General features: G+C 38.4%; 1 protein-coding gene across 3 annotated transcripts in view; it reads right to left on the reverse strand.

Moving 5' to 3' along the window:
• Positions 1 to 17405, reverse strand: part of arfgef1 (ADP-ribosylation factor guanine nucleotide-exchange factor 1 (brefeldin A-inhibited)) — a 185590-nt gene that overhangs the window by 70637 nt on the left and 97548 nt on the right. For all 3 annotated transcript variants that reach the window (XM_059982419.1, XM_059982409.1, XM_059982428.1), the window contains 5 exons: positions 15508 to 15616; positions 12530 to 12731; positions 10524 to 10635; positions 5736 to 5941; positions 5521 to 5605 (listed from right to left, as the gene is read on the reverse strand). In XM_059982419.1, the coding sequence (XP_059838402.1) occupies positions 5521 to 5605; positions 5736 to 5941; positions 10524 to 10635; positions 12530 to 12731; positions 15508 to 15616 (714 nt within the window). The remainder of the gene's footprint in view (positions 1 to 5520; positions 5606 to 5735; positions 5942 to 10523; positions 10636 to 12529; positions 12732 to 15507; positions 15617 to 17405) is intronic.

The following is a 17405-nucleotide window of genomic DNA, read 5'->3' on the forward strand; positions in this document are numbered from 1 at the left end:
AGGCTCTACCTCCAATTCTAGATTTCTTCCATAAGGGAAAGAATGCAAATGATTACCAACCTTTCTTTTAAATTTCATTCATAATAAAGGAGTGGTGATCTTCTTCCAAGTTGGAATGATGTGTGACTTGGAGAGGATTTTAGTGATGTTTCTTCTACATACCTGCTACCCTCGACTTTTCTCTGGGTATATATTATAGCTTAGCAGATACTGCTTCAGAATACTAGGCAAGTAACAGCCATGTATTTCATCAATGTTACACACTGCAACAACTATGTGCCAATAATGGTGTTAAAGAGGAGGTAAGGTAGTTGATGGTGGGCTGCTTTGTTCTGGACTTTGCCTAATTTTAGAGCATTGCTGAGACTGCCTTCACCCATCCAAATGATGAGTATCCCATCCTGCTCCCGAGTTGAACCCTGGGCTGTCAGGAATTGGTAGGCAAGTTGTCCTGCTGCCATACCTGTTCAAATGCTAAGGGGAGTCACTCATCTCACCTGATCAATTTACCTCATTGATTTATTTTTTATCCTGAATCTCACAAAGCTTCCATTAACTGCCCCAGTGCACAAGTTCTTTTCTTAAATAGGAGAACTGAGATCCTACAGCTGTAAGACCCAAGGGTTTCTTCATACATAGGACAGACCAGACTACTGATTTGGAGAAGGTAAAAGTTGGGGGTCCGTGCTCCATGATAAACTCGTTGTGGTACTCGGATGCAGTGGTTTTGTAACATTCTTGTTCACCTGACCTGGAACACTGAATGATTAAGTGTTGACTGTCTACCTACCACAGTTTACCTACTGCAAAATGCTGACGTAAAGCAGGCACTTTTTGAGTGCCACAATCAGCAGACAAAAAACACCCTATTTCAATGTCTCTTAAATGATTGTCTGGCACTTCAATCAGGCAGGCTTGTTTGAAGACACTTCTGACCATTTATTATCAACATATTACCTGCAGCACCAGGGGCCTCAACACACTCAATGATTAGGAATGCCTACCGTTCCATGCCTAGACATTATTTCGGTAAATCCGTCCTCCTCTTCCTACCTGCATACAGGCTAAAGGGCAGGGCTCCAGAAATCCATCTCATGTGTGAAGTGGCAATTCTGGAGCAAACTTGAATCACTGAAGGATGCTTGTCAGCTCTGGCACCGTCACTTCCTACAAGCAGCATAGGTGACAACAAGGCTTAGCACCCAGATGAGCTCAATGCCCTTTCTGCTTGCTTTGACCATCAAAACATGGAGGTACCCTCACAAACTCTCACAGCCCCGATGACCCTGTGATTTCAGTCTCTAAGGCCAATGTGAGAGCATCTTCAGGAGGGTGAGCTCATGGAAAGCATCCAGCCCAGACTGGGTACCTGCCCAAGTACTAAAGATCTGTGTTGATCAACTGACTGGAGTGTTCACCAATATCTTTAACCTCTCGCCTCGGCTGTCCAAGGTATCCGCCTACTCCAAACAGGCTTCAATTACACTGGAACCTAGGAAGAATGTAGTAATCTGCCTCAATGATTATCATCCAGTAGCACTTACAACCACTGTGATGAAGTGCTTTGAGAAGTTGGTGATGAAATATATCAATGCCTGCCTGAGAAGTAACTTGGATCCACTCCAATCTGCCCATTGTTAAAACATATCAACAGCAGAAGTCACTTCACAGGCTCTCCAGTGATTACTGGAACATCTAGATAGCAAAGATACATATGTCAGGATGCTCTTCACTGACTACAGCTCAGCATTCAATACTTCATTCCCATGAAGCTCATCAATGAGCTTTAAGTCCAAGGCTCAATAATTGGATCCTCGGTTTCCTCACTTGCAGATCCCCATCAGTTCAGATTGGCAACATCTCATCCACAATCTCTATCAGCACAGGTGCACAACAAGGCTGTGTGCTTAGTGCACCCCCCCCCCCCCACTCTACTTATGACTGAGACCAAGCACAATTCCAATGCCATATTTAAGTTTGCTGATGACTCCACTGTCACTGCCCAGATCCAAGGTGGTGATGAATCAATATATAGAGAGAGATTGAAAATCTGGCCGAGTGATGCCACAACAACTTCAATGTCAGCAAAATTAAGGAGCTGATATTGACTTCAGGAGGAGAAAACTGGAGGTCCATGAACTAGTCCTCATCGGGGGAATCAGAGATGGAGTGAGTCAGCAACTTTAAATTCTTTGATTTTTGCATTGTAAGCAAACTTGGTTAATGTACATGCAATTTGCCTAAACTATTAAAACAGTTTGTAAATCGTTGAGGCCCCAGCAGTGACATCAATGGCATTCCACAATATGCAGCTTGTGAATATGAAAATTATCCATTCACCCCGTTTTCTGTGAGTTAGTCAGTCTTCTATCCATGCTAATATACAATCTTCAATACTATGAGGTCAAACCTTATGCAGATATACAGTACATATCTACTGGTTGTCCTAATCTTGCCTTTTATGTGTTTAATAAGATTTGTCAAATAAGACTTTTCTTTTATTAATCCACTGTATGCGGATTCTGCCCGACTGCATTTCTTTAAACGTTCTTCCAGCGGCTTTTAAATAATGAACCAGCACTTTTCCAGTTACAGCTGCCAGACTCCGAGCTAAAGTTTCTTTGGTCATTCTCCTTTCTTGAATAGGGCCTTACACCTGCAATTTTACAATCAATTGAGATCTTCCAGATTAAGGGAATTTTGAAATGCCACAACTAATGCAACCATCTCTGCAGCTACTTCTTTTAAAACCCGAGGATAGCCATCAGATACAAGTGATATGACAGCCTTTAGTCCCCTTAGTTTGTCTAGTATTCTTTCCCTATTGATAACTGGTTTAGTTTTCTCCCCTTACCTTTCATTTTATGTCGACTTTTAGTATCAACCAATATGAAAGTAACCCAAATATGTATTCAGTCTTTTCCTGCTTCCCTTTACTAATATCTCAGTTTCATGTTCTAAAATGGAACAATAATTTTTTGTCTTTAATTATATAATTTTAGTAGTCCTGTAGTACTGTGCTTTTATATACTTGCAAGAAAATAAATAGAACATTTTGTTTTCTTTTTCTCTCCAGATAAGTCATCCCTGGCCAATTGTTTATCCTTTTCTTAAGTGCCTGGCCACCACCTTTTAATCTTTATCATTCAATTGGGTAGCATCCTTAAAATTCCTCAAATACAGACGGATTTTTTTTTCTCTGAATCCATATTTCTTAATAGCATGTATTGTTATTAAGAATTCTGGATGATCTCCATGAATGTCAGCCTCTGTTTATTTGCTTTCATTTCTTTTAATCCATTTTCACAGTCCACTTTAAATGACTCTGCAGTCATACCTTTATTTAAACTTGGGATTTTATTTCTGTGTATACATACTTGCACATGTTTTGTTGTGGCACTGAACAATTTATAGAACGTCGAACATAGAACAGTACAGCACATTACAGGCCCTTCGGCCCTCAAAACCTGCCTCCCAAATAACCCCCCACCTTAAATTCCTCCATATACCTGTTTAGTAGTCTCTTAAACTTCACTAGTGTATCTGCCTCCACCACTGACTCAGGCAGTGCATTCCACACACCAACCACTCTCTTGAGTGAAAAACCTTCCTCTAATATCCCCCTTGAACTTCCCTCCCCTTACCTTAAAGCCACGTCCTCTTGTATTGAGCAGTGGTGCCCGAGACGCTGGCTGTTCACTCTGCCTAATCCTCTTAATATCTTGTACACCTCTATCATCTCTCCTCTCATCCTCCTTCTCTCCAAAGAGCAAAGTCCTAGCTCCCTTAATCTCTGATCATAAAGCATACTCTCTAAACCAGGCAGCATTCTGGTAAATCTCCTCTGTACCCTTTCCAATGCTTCCACATCCTTCTTATACTGAGGCGACCAGAACTGGATGCAGTACTCCAAGTATGGCCTAACTAGAGTTTATAGATCTGCATCATTACATTGTGTCTCTTAAACTCTATCCCTCGACTTATGAAAGCTAACACCCCGTAAGCTTTCTTAACTACCCTATCTACCTGTGAGGCAACTTTCAGGAATCTGTGGACATGTACCCCCAGATCCCTCTGCTCCTCCACACTACCAAGTATCCTGCCATTTACTTTGTACTCTGCCTTGGAGTTTGTCCTTCCAAAGTGTACCACCTCACAGTTCTCTGGGTTGAACTCCATCTGCCACTTCTCAGCCCACTTCTGCATCCTATCAATGTCTCTCTGCAATCTTCGACAATCCTCTACACTATCTACACCACCACCAACCTTTGTGTCATCTGCAAATTTGCCAACGCACCCTTCTACCCCCACATCCAGGTCATTAATAAAAATCACAAAAAAAGTAGAGGTCCCAGAACGGATCCTTGTGGGACACCACTAGTCACAACCCTCCAATCTGAATGTACTCCCTCCACCACGACCCTCTGCCTTCTGCAGGCAAGCCAATTCTGAATCCACCTGGCCAAACTTCCCTGGATCCCATGCCTTCTGACTTACTGAATAAGTCTGGCATGTGGAACCTTGTCAAATGCCTTACTAAAATCCATGTAGATCACATCCACTGCACTACCCTCATTTATATGCCTGGTCACCTCCTCAAAGAACTCTATCAGGCTTGTTAGACACGATCTGCCCTTCACAAAGCCATGCTGACTTTTCCTGATCAGACCATGATTCTACAAATGCCCACAGATCCTATCTCTAAGAATCTTTTCTAACATCTTTCCTACCACAGATGCAAGGCTCACTGGTCTATAATTACCTGGACTATCCCTACTACCTTTTTTGAACAAGGAGCAAATACTGTTAAAATTCAAGGTGGCCAATTTGGCTGAGGCACCTAAACAGCTGTAAGTGAATTTGGAATAATTGTCACATTAATCTGTGTTGTAAAAAGAGCAGTAGAATAAAGAAAAACACATTAAAACAGCATCATGATCTTGTCAAACATTCTTGAGGTTGCAATACTTAGTTTCATACTCAATTGCAAATAATTCAATTAAATATATTTTAATTACATTTGATACATGTAATATAGTTATGACTAGGTTGTTAATTTCTTAACAGCCTAGTGATAACCAATGGCCTTTAGCAAGAATGCAGCACTTTTTCTTTGCACTTCATGATATAACCTGTAATGTTTTCCACTTTTCAATATCCTTGTACTGAAATGGTACCCATTTGCTTCCAGGCTTTCTTTCTAAACATTGATTACTGTTTTGGTTACAGACATCCTTTGAATGATTTGAAATAATGAATTTCTTAAGCTTGTGATAGTTTTATTGATCATTATTTTCAATTTATATTGCAATTCAGACTAAATTCTATCCAAAACTTCCAGTGAAAACATAAGAGTATAAACACAGCAAAAAATTCATTAACAAGAATTAAAAGCATCCTAAATATCTGCACTATATATCCACATCTATTTCACAGCCTGAAAAAACAGACCATATCTACTAAGAATATTTTTATACCATATTTTTGAATTATTTCAAAAATGTATTTTCTTCACTTTACCTGTGAGCTGTGAAGATCTGTTGTCAGCATAATGATAGAATATGCTAAGACATATGCAGTGTCTGCACTTGCAAAAAGTGTTTGTCTGAAAGAACAAAGTATTAATTTAAACAAAGTTTTACAATTTCAAGTGCATTACTGCTCAATGCAACCACCATATTACTTGTCAGATTAACAACAGATTACGTCATTCTTACTTCAGAGTTGTAATTTACCCTTGGTTGCACTCCAGATATCTGGCTGCAAATTTTTCCATTAATCGGTCAATTTTCTGAGCTTCTCCCGGCAGACGGAAACCCTCCAAAAACATACGGAGAGCTGACACAAAATCTTTCGAAGAGAAGTCCAACTGATCCACGTATGCGTACATGACTTCTTTATTAAACTTGTCATTATCTCCTACAAATTCACCCACTTGTGTCTAAGTAGAAAAAAGAAAAGAATTCTGTAGAGACATCCATATTTGCAATAAAATAATTTGCAATTTAAATGATAGTTTTTTTTTAGGAGTATTACATTTCCTTAATAGATCTTGTTCCCTACATCCCACAAAGATCTGCAAGACAATATTTATGTCATATTGGTGAAAATGTAGATTTAACAATGAGAACTACGTGTTTCTTTAAGGGTTGGGTATTTATGGCCAGCTTCATGTACCATCTATTAACAGAAATGGAAATGAATTATTTCAGGAAAGCATCTAACAGTCAAGCACTGAGTATAGATTGGCTGGATTGGACAAGAAAAACATGCTTTCATCCTACCAGTAAAACTGATCAGAGAATGCTCGAACAAGCCACCACCCTTAATGCTTACTTATTACTTATAGTAGTTTTTGTTAAAATTATGTTTATCTTACATATACAGAAGAAAGACATGAATCATGAAATGATAACTATAGAATGTTCACTCCCATGCTGGTGCTTTGAAGAGCTATTCTATTAAACCCTATATCCACACAAAGTTAAAGCCACATTCCCATTGTGTCAATTGTACTTTGCAAGCATCTTTTGAAAGTCTACATTCACAACAACAGCTGCATTACTCTCATCAACACTCATTAACTCCAAGGATTAAACGTTTTCACTTTTGGACTGGGTTCAATGAAAAGTCCAATGGTGGAAGACAAGTGTCCAAAGTTCAAAATTAATGTATTACCAAAGTATGTTAGCATATACTACCTTAAGATTAATTTCCTTACAGACAATACTCAAAATTTTCTTTTTCATTTTCTTGCAAATACACTAATCAATAGCAGGAAAATTAGAGAAATACAACAGAATTTAACAAAAATTACACCTGAACAAGAGGCAAATTGTAAATAAACAATAATACTGAGAATATGAGTGGTACAGAGTTATTGAAGGTGAGTCTGTAGATCATAGATTCAACTTAAAGTTATGGTAAGTGAATTTATGTATGCTTATTCAGCACCTTAATGGTTGTGTATTGTAAGAACTGTTCCTGAATCTGGTGATATCGAACCTAAGGCTTCTGTACCTCCTATCAATGGTAGTAACAAGAAGAGAGTGTGATCTGGATGATGGAGGTCTTTGATGATGGATACATTACAAAGAAGGCATGAGAGTGCCTCTACTTTCTTAGAAGTTTGCGCAGAGTTGATATGTCATCTAAAACTCTGACGAACTTCCGACTGGTTGCATCATGCCTGGCATGGAAATATCAATTCCCCAGAACTGAAAAGCCTACAAAAAGCAGTGGCTAAAGCCCTCCCCTTCACTGAGCACATTTGCAAGGAACATTGTAACAATATCCATCATCAAGGACCCTCACCACCTAGGCCATACTCTATTCTCACTGCTGCCATTAAGGTGGTGGTACAGGAGCCTTGGGTCGCACACAAGGTTCAGGAACAGTTATTACTCCTGAACCATCAGGCTCCTGAAACAGAGTGGATACCTTCACTCACCCCAACACTGAACTGATTCCACAATCTATGGACTCACTTTCAAGGACTCTACCACCCCTGTTCTCAAAATTATTTAGCGCTTATTTTTCTTTTTTTTTTAACTTTTGTACTTGCACATTGGTTGTTTGTAGTTTTCCATTGATTCTATTGTGTTTCTTTGTATTTAATGTGACTACCCACAAGAAATGAACTTCAGGGAAGTTATGGTGACATACATTTGCTTTGATAATAAATTTACTTTGAACCATCAGTCTTCTGAACCAGTGTGGATAATTTCATTCACCTCAACAATCTATGAACTCACTTTCAAGGCCTCTACAACTCATGTTCTCAGTTATTTACCCATCTATTTAATAATTATTTCCTTAGTATTTGCAGCTTGCTTTCTTTTGCACATTGGTTCGTGTGCAGTTTTTCATTCATTCTACCATATTTCTTTGTTCTACTGTGAATGCCCGCAAGAAATGTACATTAAGAGTACTATATGACATCCAGTAATGTACTTTCATAATAAATTTATTTCAAACTTTTCTTGTCGCAGCACTCTGTCTGCCATCCAGACCCTTAACTTCATTTCTAAAAAAAATATTGTAGCTTAAAATATAAAGAGTTCATTCCCTCATTAACTAAAGTCTTTAAAAAATCTATACACATCTCAAATAGCAATTGAAAAGCAAAAGACTGGAGATATTGCAAATCTGAACTAATAACAAAAAATAGAGGTGGAGGAGCCAAACTGTCAAAGCTGAATACAACAGTATTGAATAACTATCAGTTATTTATACCCAATGTTAGACCCTAAGTCAAAAAAATACATGAGCAGAATTAGTCCATTTGACCCTTTGCGTCGCTTCCACCATTTCATCGTGGCTGATCCAATTTTCCTCTCAGCCCGAATGTCCCGGCTTCTCCCCGTATTCCTTTACGCCCTGACCCATCAAGAAACTATCAACCTCTGCCTTAAATACACACAAAAAATTGGCCTCTAAACCTACCTGTGGCAGATTCCACAGATTTACCACTCTCTGGCTAAAGAAATTCCTCCTCATTTGTGTTCTAAAAGGATGCCCCTCTGTTCTGAGGCTGTTTCCTCTGGTCTTGGACTCTCCCACCACAGGAAACACCCTCTCTACATCCACTCTATCAGGCCTTTCACCATTCAATGGGTTTCAATGTCACCCCTCATTCTTCTGAATTCCAGTGAATATAGACCCAGAAGCATCAAATGGTAGTCATACGACAAGCCATTCAATCCTACTATCCTTTTCATGAACCTCCTTGAGCCCTCTCCAGTTTCAGCACATTTTTTCTAAGATAAAGGGCACAAACCTGCTCACAATACTAATACTACTTCACCATGTTATTAACCTAATTAAATATTCTACAACTTCATAACTAAATACTGAATATTTATACGACATCTGTCATGCTTCAAATTTGGGCACAATACTGTAAAGAGGATGTCAAGGGCTTGAAAAAGATGCAACAATACTAAAATTGTACTCATTAAAAACTTCAACAACACAGAACAGCAGGAGGTACAAGGGTTATTCCTATTAGAGCAAAAATGATTGGGGAAATATTTGGTAGCAATTCTCAAAATCACTGAGACTATGGTACTGAAATTAGAACAGTTTCAATAGATGGAAACACAAAACATGGAATGCACATTTAAGGTGACTGCTAAAAGAACTGCAGTAGATTCTGTTAATTGGGCAATCAATTAATCAGTGCAACCACTTATTTGGGATAACATGTAGTGAAAAAAAACTAATCAAGAAAACAGCCAGAATTCACTTCATTTATTTGGGACACTATGCCACTTACCTGGGACATGAGACTGTTGCCAAACAGTTTCTACCTCGTGTCAGTTACCTGCACTTGAGTGGCCTTTTGACACTACATCATGCTTAGAACTTAAGATTTCAAATAGCATCAGTTGCATGAGTTTATGTTCAAAAAGCAGTGATTATTGTCACTAACAGTTGACAAGAAATAAGCAACAAGAGAATTCAGGATTGTTTTCCTCACTGCAGTTTTAAGCATTCAGGCTTCGAGATGCCAGAAGTGGCTGTGAGTGAAAATGAAATGATTTCAACTACTTCAATAATCTATAAACTACAAAGAATTTGAACGTATCAGTAATCATCTTGAATGTCACAATGAACATGGAAGTTTGGAGGACACAATCATTGAGAGAATTGAATGAAGTCAGTCTGGTATCTGCACTCTGCCTGCGCTGATTTTGTTCATTGTGTATACTGGAGGAATTCCTCCGTCAATAACTATTAGGAACTAATACACAGTTTTCCTGTAGTAGTACTGGTGATGCTCTAATTTGTTCTATATTTCAGTTAAAACGTAATTTTTTTACTCAGTCTGTCTTTTTTTTTATATATAACTTAACTATTTCCATTAAACCAGCTAATTGGGTCAGCAGCTTAATTGGGCCACAGTGTACTGGTACAGTAATCGATGGCATTTGCAAACTGAGAAAAAACACTGTCTGAAAGGAGAGCAGACGCAGGTCCAATAACAACTTTTAAAAAAGGACTAAGGACCACAGATGCTGTAATCTGAAGCAAAAAAAAACTGCTGGAGGAACTCAGAGGGTCAATTAACACCTAGGGCGGGATGGGGTTAGGAGAGTTTCAGGTCAAGGTTCTGCAACAGTATTGAGCAGAACTACTAAAAGGAACTGGATAAATAACTGGAAATGAAAAATTTGGACACCTCTACAGAAATCACAAGAGAGTGAGACCAACAAGAAAGCCTTTCCAAAGAACCAAGACAGGCAATTTAATCTACTGCCTATGATGTATCATTCAATATTTCTACATCATTTTATTAAGTTTCCATATATATTCTCAGCTTTTGACAACAAAAATAGTATTCTTTATTCTACAACCTTTCTCATCACGAGAAATATTTCTTCTGTAAAAATTCTTTTATAAAACAAATCCACTGAAAAAATAGAAATTTAACGTAAGACCATTGAGGATAAGCACTCCACCGAAAGATGATTCAAGATTTCTTTTTCTGAATTTTTCTTGGGGTTATTTTAGCTGCTTACCGTATCTAATCGTTCTTCTTGATGTAGAAATTGGGCAATATCATCAGGTGTCGTGCCAAGCATTCCTTGCTCTTGGAGATACTGTATTCCTCTTTTTGGTTTCTTATTAAATCTGAATAAATAATAAACAACTATATCAAAACTTATGCCTATATTTGGCTGACTCCATGATTACTAAAATGTATTCCAAACTTATAAATTAATCAATTTTTAAAGCATTATCCAAATATGAAATGAAACACAAGAATTTTCTTTGATGAGGAAGCATAATGCCATGTATTAGCAATAGAATACATTCCAAGTAGATGACATGCTGTACAAGTGAGACTGATGTACACCATACAATTTGAAAATATTTGAATAAATCTACAAGAATGAGAATCAGGCTTAATATCACTGTCATAAGTCATGAAATTTGTTGTTTTGTGGCAGCAGAACAGTGCAATACACAAATTAAAAAACTATAACACTATATATACATATACACATACGTAATTAATCAGTGCAAAAAAGAAAGCAAAAAAATAGTGAGGCATTGTACATGGGTAGAGTGGTGGGGGGGGGGGAGATTGTGTCCATTCAGAAATCTAATGACGGAGGGGGAAGAAGCTGTTCTTAAAATGTTGATTGTGTGCCCTTCAGGCTTCTGTACCTCCTCCCTGATGGTAGCAATGAAAAAACAGCATGCCCTGGGTGAAAAGGTCCTTAATAATGGATGCCACTCCTTGAGGCATCACCTTTTGAAGGTGTCCTAGATGCTGGGGAGACTAATGTTCATGATGGAGCTGGCAGAGCTTACAGCTTTCCGCAGCTTTTCCCATCCATAGCTATCAGTGATGCCACCAGTCAGAATACTCTCCACAGTAAATCTATTGAAATTTGCAAGTGTCTTTGGTGACATACCAACTCTCCTCACACTCTTAATGAAATATAGCTGCTGTCATGCCTTCTTTGTAATTGTATCAATATGATGGGCCCAGGATAGATCCTCAGAAATGTTGACATGCAATAATTTTAAATTGCTAACATTTTCCATTTCTGATCCAATGAGGACTGGTATGTGCTCCCTTGACTTCCCCTTCTTGAAGACCACAATCAATTCTTTGGTCTTCCTAATGTTGAGTGCAAGGTTGTCGTTGCAACACCATCCTGAACAACGTGAAGATAGGGACAATGGGAGGCTTCAGAGTGGAAGTTATTCAAGCTCCAATGGTCAGCATCCTGAGAGGCAGCCTAAATACTATAAATGTATACATCATTCATGACATGGTTGGGAACATTTGGCTGTAATGACAATGCCCACTCTTGTGCCTAGGACCTGTGGCAGTTGAGCTTGCTTCAGTTTACCAGGAGTTGCTATCCTCACTGCTTTTTAGGCCGGTTCTACCCAGTCTGACCTTTTACAAGTCAGTTGCAAAGCATGGTCAACAATCTCCTGTGGCATCAGCACAAGAACAGTACTTCTGGCCATTCCTGATATTCATCTACATCCCAGGGGCATAGATGATGTCGAACCAAACAACCATTCAAATGGTGCTTTGGTCAAATGAGACCTGACTGTGGGTGGAATCAGGGTCAGATGACCATCTTTTCCCCAGACCAGCCTTCTTGGCATGAGTTTCAGATCCTTATCTATATTCACCTCTGGGAAACAACGGCAAGACACTGGAAAACTGAATTCATGGATACAAGCCTATCTAACTACAACACATGGGATAGGTTGATGACAAAATCAACTTTGCAATTTATTTTAAAATTCCTTATTCATTTGGCATTTACTTCCAACTTTTATCAGTAACCTTTAAAATTTTACTTTGACCTGACATGAACTGTGAAAATGTCATTCTTCATCGCAAAGCTATTTCAGCTTTTGGATATACCAATTTTAAATCCATTCATAACATCTTCCAAATTTCTCATGTTTTTGTACCTAATTGTGCAAACTGCATAAATAAAACAGCTCTCAAAAGGAATCAACAATGTATTCTGATTTGTAACAGACTTACAGGTCAATCCCTTGTTCTATGATTTCCTTCTGCTGTTTCAAAACTTCATACTGTTCTGGGTTGTCTGCACCAGAAGTCTGGGTACTATAGCTGCCAATGCCTGATGATGCTGTGGAATCCAATGAATTGATACTCCCATATCGATTTATCGTGTCAGGATACTTGCTTTCATTGCTGTCTTGCTCTGAAGATTTTTCTTGGCCTATAGCCAAAAAGGATTGAGAAAAAGGTTGCAAAAGACCCTTAGAATATACGCCCTCCTTAAAATATACATGCATAGTAAAAACACTTTTGATTTATTCCACAAATTAGGCAGATTATTATAGGTGGCTTGATTTTTTTTTTCTGACTTTATCACAATTACCACCTTACTGCAAAGGACACTGCAAAATGGTGCCTTTAAGTAAATCATTCAATTTGGGAAGTGTCTAGATATCTTGAAATTTATAACAGAAAAAAAATTCATCTTTAAAATCAAGCAAGATTGTTTGTGTTAGTGCTGGAACTTTTAAGTTTTAAATTTTAGCTAGCAGTCTAACATGAAGAATCTGAGTTTTATGCAACTCAAATTGGCACCTAACAAGCTTCTTTCACAAGAACAATACAAACTAAGTGATTAGTGCATTAACAGAAAAATTACTATTAGATATTGCCACATGTTTCTACTTTAAAGATTGATGCACACTGTGAAATAGTTAGGTTTATTTTTCTGTTAATGCACTAATCACTTAGTTTATTTCTGTCAGAGTAGGCATGTGAAGAGCAATGAAGAGAAAACTAAGTTCAATATTTAAGTACTGTATTGTAAAAAAAATACTGATATTGTGGAAAATATATAAATTAGCTTCTTTCTATTTGGTACAATGCATTGGGTTGGTCCTTGAAAACTACAAGTGCTAGAATACAAAAAAAAAGAGAAAACACTGCAATATATACCTGTGGTTTATCATTTGAATTTCACAAGATGAGCTAATATAAAGCTAGAATCAATAATTGCACAAACTAAAATCTACCCCAGAATCTATCATCTTGTAAAATACTAATCCTATTAAAGAAATTTGAACTAATAAATTGCTACAATATTACATACCTGCCCTTCCTGATTAAGATAGCCATTAAGAAATAGCAGAAAGTTTTAACTAAGCATGAATTTGTCTCAACGGCAAATTTTTCTTGCAGTTAATTGAAATTGCACAAATTGATTTAGATCTAGAAGTATCCATAATGAAACCTTAAATATGGGACAAAATACAGAACAAACTATATTGTAAGAAACTATCTTTTGTTTCCATAATGTGTGAGATTAAGCATTCAGGACACTATAGGTTTTACAATCTTAGTGATTAGATTTCCTAAATTTGCTTTTGTTTTTTTCTATGTTGAAATTCATAGTTCTCTATTTCTCTTTTTTCTATCTGGTTAATTTTATTACACTCTGTTGCGCCTTCCATACACAAGATTCCAGACACCATAGGACATGTCATTTGCAATTCCAGGAAAGATAATACGGAATAAAACCCAACTATTGTAAATCTTACAAGTATTTTGCATCAGCAAAATCTGGCCTGGCTGCATTGGTCTTCCCAGGTAGGGATGTGATGCAGATGTTCAGGATGCCAAGTAATGTTACTGAGATAAATTGTTGGGATATCAATTGACTGATTAAAGGCAAGCAAGCAGCCTAATGAATTGCATAAAAGAGCAGAAAACTTAGAGGAGCAACACAGAAAAAAATGCTGGAGGAATTCAGCAGGACAGGCAGCATCTATGGAAATGAATAAATACTTGATGTGTCCAGCAGAAACCCTTCTTCAGAACTGGAAAGGAAGGAAGAAAATGCCAGAATAAAAAGGTGGGGGGGGGGGGAAGGGAAGGAGGACCAGCTAGAAGGTGATAGGTGAAGCCAGGTGGGTGGAAAGGTAAAGGGCTGGAGGGAAGGAGAGTAGGCCAATAGAGAAAGGGAAGGAAGAGGGACACCAAGGGCAGGTGATAGGCAGTTGAGAAGTGTAAGAGGCCAGAGTGGGGAATAGTGGAAGAGGTAACGGGGAGGGAACAAAAAAATTATCAGGAGAATATGAGGGCTGTATATGGTGACATATATGTACATTGATATAAATTTACTTCTAACTTTGAAATCATTGTTCAGGCCATGAGGTTGGAGGCTACCTAGACAGAATATGAGGTGTTGCTCCTCCACTCTGAGGGTGGCTTCCAGTCATGGACCAACATGTCAGAACAAGAATGGGGATTGGAATTAGAATGGTTGGCCATCAGGAAATTCAACTTTTGGTGGATGGAACAGAGGTTCTTAACAAAGTAGTCCCTCAACTTACGTTGGGTTTCACCAATGCACAGAAGTCTGGATACAGATTACTCCAACAGATTCTGAGTGAAGTGCAGCATTATCTGGAAGAACTGTTTGAGGTGAGGGAGGAGGTGAATGGGCAGGTGTAGAACTTCTAACACTTGCAGGGATATGTACCAGGAGGGAAATTAATGGGGAGGGATGAATGGACAAGGGGATCAGAGGAGCGATCCCTGTGGAAAGCAGAGAGTGGAGGATAATGATGTATTTGATGGTAGGATCCTAAAAAAGATGGCAGAAGTTGCAGAGAATGATGTGTTAGATGTGGAGGATCATGGGGTCATAGGAACTCCACCCTTGCTAAGAGTGGCAGGAAATACAGGAGATGTGAGTATAGGCAGCATCAATAATGGAGGAAGGGAAACCCTGTTTTTTTTTTGAAGAAGGATACTTCACACTTATCTGGGTTGAACACCATCTGCCACTTTTCAGGCCGATTCTGCATCCTATAGATGTCCTGCTGCAACCTTTGACAACCCACCAGACTATGCACAACACTCAAACTTTTGCGTCTTTTTTTTTGTAACATCAAATTTGTGCTGCAAGTTCATTCAGATTTTAAAATATAATAAATGTTATCTGACAAAAGAGAAATGCAAAAAAAATATTCTACCAAGACTGGTCTGCGAGTTTGGATTCACATATAGATCTTTACTCCATTCCACCATACACTTCAAAATTGAAACCAAACACTCCAAGCCCTTCTTCCGAAGACTGAGTTCCTTTAAAAGAAATTGGATGGTAATCAGATTTGAATAGCAAGTAAATCACAATTCTACACTTTAAATCTATTATTAGTTTATGAGAAAAGGAAATACCGCTATGTCCCATGCATCTCACTTACAGGGAACATAATTAAAATCACGACATCTATGCCTTTTGCCCATGCCTCAGGGACATAGAATACAGCAAGAGAGAGGCCTATTGGCCCACGATGCTGTGTCAACTTTTTAACCTTATCCAAGATCAATCTATCCCTTCCCTTCTACTTGGCCTTCCATTTTTCTATCATCAACGTGCCTATCTAAGAGTTTCTAGTTCAGGCAGCATCATGGTAAATCTCCTCTGAACTATTTCTAAAGCTTCCGCACTATTCCTATATTGAACACAACATTCCAAGTGTGGTGTAACCAGGGTTTTATAGAGCTGCACCATTATCTAGCAGCTCATGAACTCAATCCTCCAACTAATTAAGGCCAACACACCATAAGCATTCTTAACAACTTTATCAACTTTGTGCAGCAACTTTAAATGATCTATGGAGAGTGGACCCAAAGATCCCTGTTCCTCTACACTGCAAAGAATCCTGCCTTTAACCTGCATTCTGCCTTCAAATTTGACCTTCCAAAATGAATCAATTCATTATGAACAACTTTTTCTCAGTCCAGCTCTGTATCCTGTGAATATCCCACTTCAACCTACAACATCCACAACTCCACCAACCTTTGTGTCATCTGCAAACTTATGAACTCACTCTTCCACTTCCTTATCCTAGACATTTATAAAAATAACAAAAGGCAAGGGTCCCAGAACAGATCCCTGCAGAACACCACTGGTCACTCATCTCCAGGCAGAATACGATCTATCTGCTACCATCCTTTGCCTTCTATGGGCAAGTCTGTTCTGAATCCACACACCCATGTTTCCCTTGATCCCATGCCTCCTAACTTTCTGAATGAGCCTACCATAGGGACCATATCATAACAATCACCTTACTAAAATCCTTATACATCACATCCACTGCTCTACCTTCATTAATGTGCTATGCAACATCCAGAAAGAATTCAATCAGGCTCTCACAAAGCCATGTGACTATATCTAATCAGAACTATGCTTCTCCAAATACTTTTAAATACTGCCCTCTTTTTTACCCCACACATCTCAAAGAATTCATTCTTGCAATGATGCCTTGCAATGCCATTTTTACAGTGGGGGGGAAAGAAGATCATTTGTTTGCAAGTGGCATTTAGCTCCAATTCTACAACAGGATGTCATTACTATTGCTCGCTCAGCATGAAGCAAAGCTTCATTCAACATTTCATTAAAACCATATACCTCATCTGTAACTTCTGTTAAATATCTGCACCCAAGCTTAATTGCATTCACTTTTTCAGTTATCATTAAGGGGTGAACTAAACACAGTGCAATCACAGTAGATAATTAAAGATTAGCTTCATTTGTTTTTACTTCTAAAAGCAGTGTCTGGAAGTGTCATCATGCTTCCAGAACCAAGATAACATACCCACAACTTACTACTAACTGTAACTGATACGTCTTTTTTGAATGTTTGAAGAAACCAGACCACCCAGATGAAACCCATGCTGTCACGGGGAAAATGCATAAACTTCCATAAAATGCAGCGGCGTGAATTGAATCTCGATCTCACAGTTGGCACTATAAAGCATTACACTAATCACTATGCTATCGTGTCAACCTCAATATTCTACCATGCTACCCTGACCTTAATGTGTACCTCACCTGATCTTGAGATATACATAATTTATACCATCC

Source organism: Hypanus sabinus, chromosome 1, assembly GCF_030144855.1.
Source record: "Hypanus sabinus isolate sHypSab1 chromosome 1, sHypSab1.hap1, whole genome shotgun sequence".
NCBI classification, from domain to species: Eukaryota; Metazoa; Chordata; class Chondrichthyes; order Myliobatiformes; family Dasyatidae; genus Hypanus; species Hypanus sabinus.